Source organism: Neophocaena asiaeorientalis, unplaced genomic scaffold (assembly GCF_003031525.2).
Source record: "Neophocaena asiaeorientalis asiaeorientalis breed wild unplaced genomic scaffold, Neophocaena_asiaeorientalis_V1.1 scaffold78, whole genome shotgun sequence".
NCBI lineage: Eukaryota > Metazoa > Chordata > Mammalia > Artiodactyla > Phocoenidae > Neophocaena > Neophocaena asiaeorientalis.
In genome coordinates, this window is record NW_020175018.1 from 9,751,342 (window position 1) to 9,753,206 (window position 1,865).

General features: G+C 49.4%; 1 protein-coding gene across 1 annotated transcript in view; it reads right to left on the minus strand.

The window, feature by feature from the left end:
• Nucleotides 1-1,126, minus strand: part of PSMB7 (proteasome 20S subunit beta 7) — a 59,091-nt gene extending 57,965 nt beyond the window's left edge. Inside the window, exons 1-2 of the mRNA XM_024762165.1 lie at nucleotides 1,044-1,126; nucleotides 518-611 (exon numbers count right to left, since the gene is read on the minus strand). Of these exons, the coding sequence (XP_024617933.1) occupies nucleotides 518-611; nucleotides 1,044-1,105 (156 nt within the window). The 5' untranslated portion in view covers nucleotides 1,106-1,126. The remainder of the gene's footprint in view (nucleotides 1-517; nucleotides 612-1,043) is intronic.
• Nucleotides 1,127-1,865: the final 739 nt, after the last annotated feature.

The window sequence follows — 1,865 nt, forward strand, 5'->3', positions numbered from 1 at the left end:
CCCCAAACTGTGACTGCAGTGTGACAAAAAAAAAAAAAAAAAAAAAAAAAAGCCACGCCTGTCAATTTCTTTTTAAAAGATGTCATTTCTTACCTTTAACAACAATAACCAGTTATCTCTTTTGACCCTTACAACAATTTAAGTCAGGAGTTATTATGTCCACCTGATGGATTAGAAAGTGAGGCTGTGAGAAGGAAAATGACCTGCCCAAAGTTAGAGGCAGCAAAAAAGCTAAATGGTTAAACATTTTTGTTTTCTCCCATTACATCATCCTGCTTCCTAAAGTAGTAACTTAAGACAGAAAACTGGCTTCCTGTCGAAAACTGCAGAGTGAGCAAAGAATATAAACTGCCGATAAGTACACAAAACTGACATAGTCTCTCCTAATGGAGCTTTTCCTGACATAGTACTCTGTAAGATGTGCCCTTCCTCACACAGCCCAGAGAAGTAAAAGAGGCCAAGGGGCCTGGTTCCTGAAATTAGTTGACACTGCTGCTCTCAGCCTGTCCCGCCTTACCTTATAAACCACTCCTGCGATAGTCGTCCCAGTTTTCCGGGCCATTGGAAGCTTGGATCCTTTCTTTGCAAAATCGGCTTCCAAGATGGCATTTCTGAGAGCAAATGAGAGAATAAAGGGTTGAAGGGCAGGACCACATTGCGCCGCACTGGCACGAAGAGTTTCTAACAGGGAACTCGGGAGAAGCAAAAACTACTAGCATTTGCTTTCAAGCCCATCTGTTTCACTGGCTCCTCCCAACAGCAAGACTACTGTCCCGCTTTTCTGCGAAGGGAGCGTCTGAGTGGGTCCGCACCACCACCCCGGAGATGGAGGGTGTCCCGGTGCGCTGGGGAAGTGGAAGAGCCGACCCGGCCTCAGGAGAAACACGCTCAGGCCCTAATTCCCCTGAGTCACAGGTGCCGCGGGCCGCGGGCCCCGCCCTCCACCATTCGTTCGGACTTCCCGGCTCAGAGCGCAACCCAACTCCGACCCCGGCACCGCATTCCCACTCCCGCCCTAAACCCTGCCCGGTACATGGCCACACCTGCGGCAATTTTCGAAAGAGAAACCTCCAACCGGTGGCTCATACACTGACACGGCCGCCATCTTTCCCGAAAAAATACTTCCGGGCCGGGGGCGGGAGCAAACGAAAATAGCCATGCACTTCCGGCGCCGCCGGCAACCTAAGGCTGAAGGGGCGGAGGAAACTCCGCGCTCGGGTGATGTATCTTAGAGTTAGGGGCTCCTAGGGGAGCCTGGAGATGTTTGGAGTATAGCACCCCACGTGGCGCGGAGGAGAAACTGACACCCGGAGAAGTCGGGGGGAAAGGACTTACCCAAGGTGGGCACACCAGAGACTAGGCCTCCTGCCCACCAGACCAGAGCGGTTTCTACTGCTAATTCGACTACATGGAGCTTCAGAGACAGAGACACTGAAGTTCCAGGCACAGCTCCACCACCTCCTTGCAATGAGCAAGTCCTCTCAACTGTCTGAATTTGTTTCCTCTGCTGTCAAATGGGGATAATAGCTGCCTCAAAAGGCTGCTGTGAAATGAACAAGAAGCCTGTAAAAAAAGCTGTTCACCATCATTAGTCGTTAGAGACATGCAAATCAAAACCACAGTGCAATACCATTGCACGCCCACTAAAATGTCTATAATCAAAAAGACAGAAAATAACAAGTGTTGGCTGGGATGTGGAGAAATTGGAACCCTCAAACGTGGCTGCTGGGAATGTGAAATGGTGCAGCTGCTCCGGAAAATAATTTGGCAGTTCCTCCCAAAATTAAACATAGACGCAGCAATTGTCTTTTCCGTATATACGGAAGAGAACTGGAAACAGTTGTTCACAAAAGCTTGTACACAAA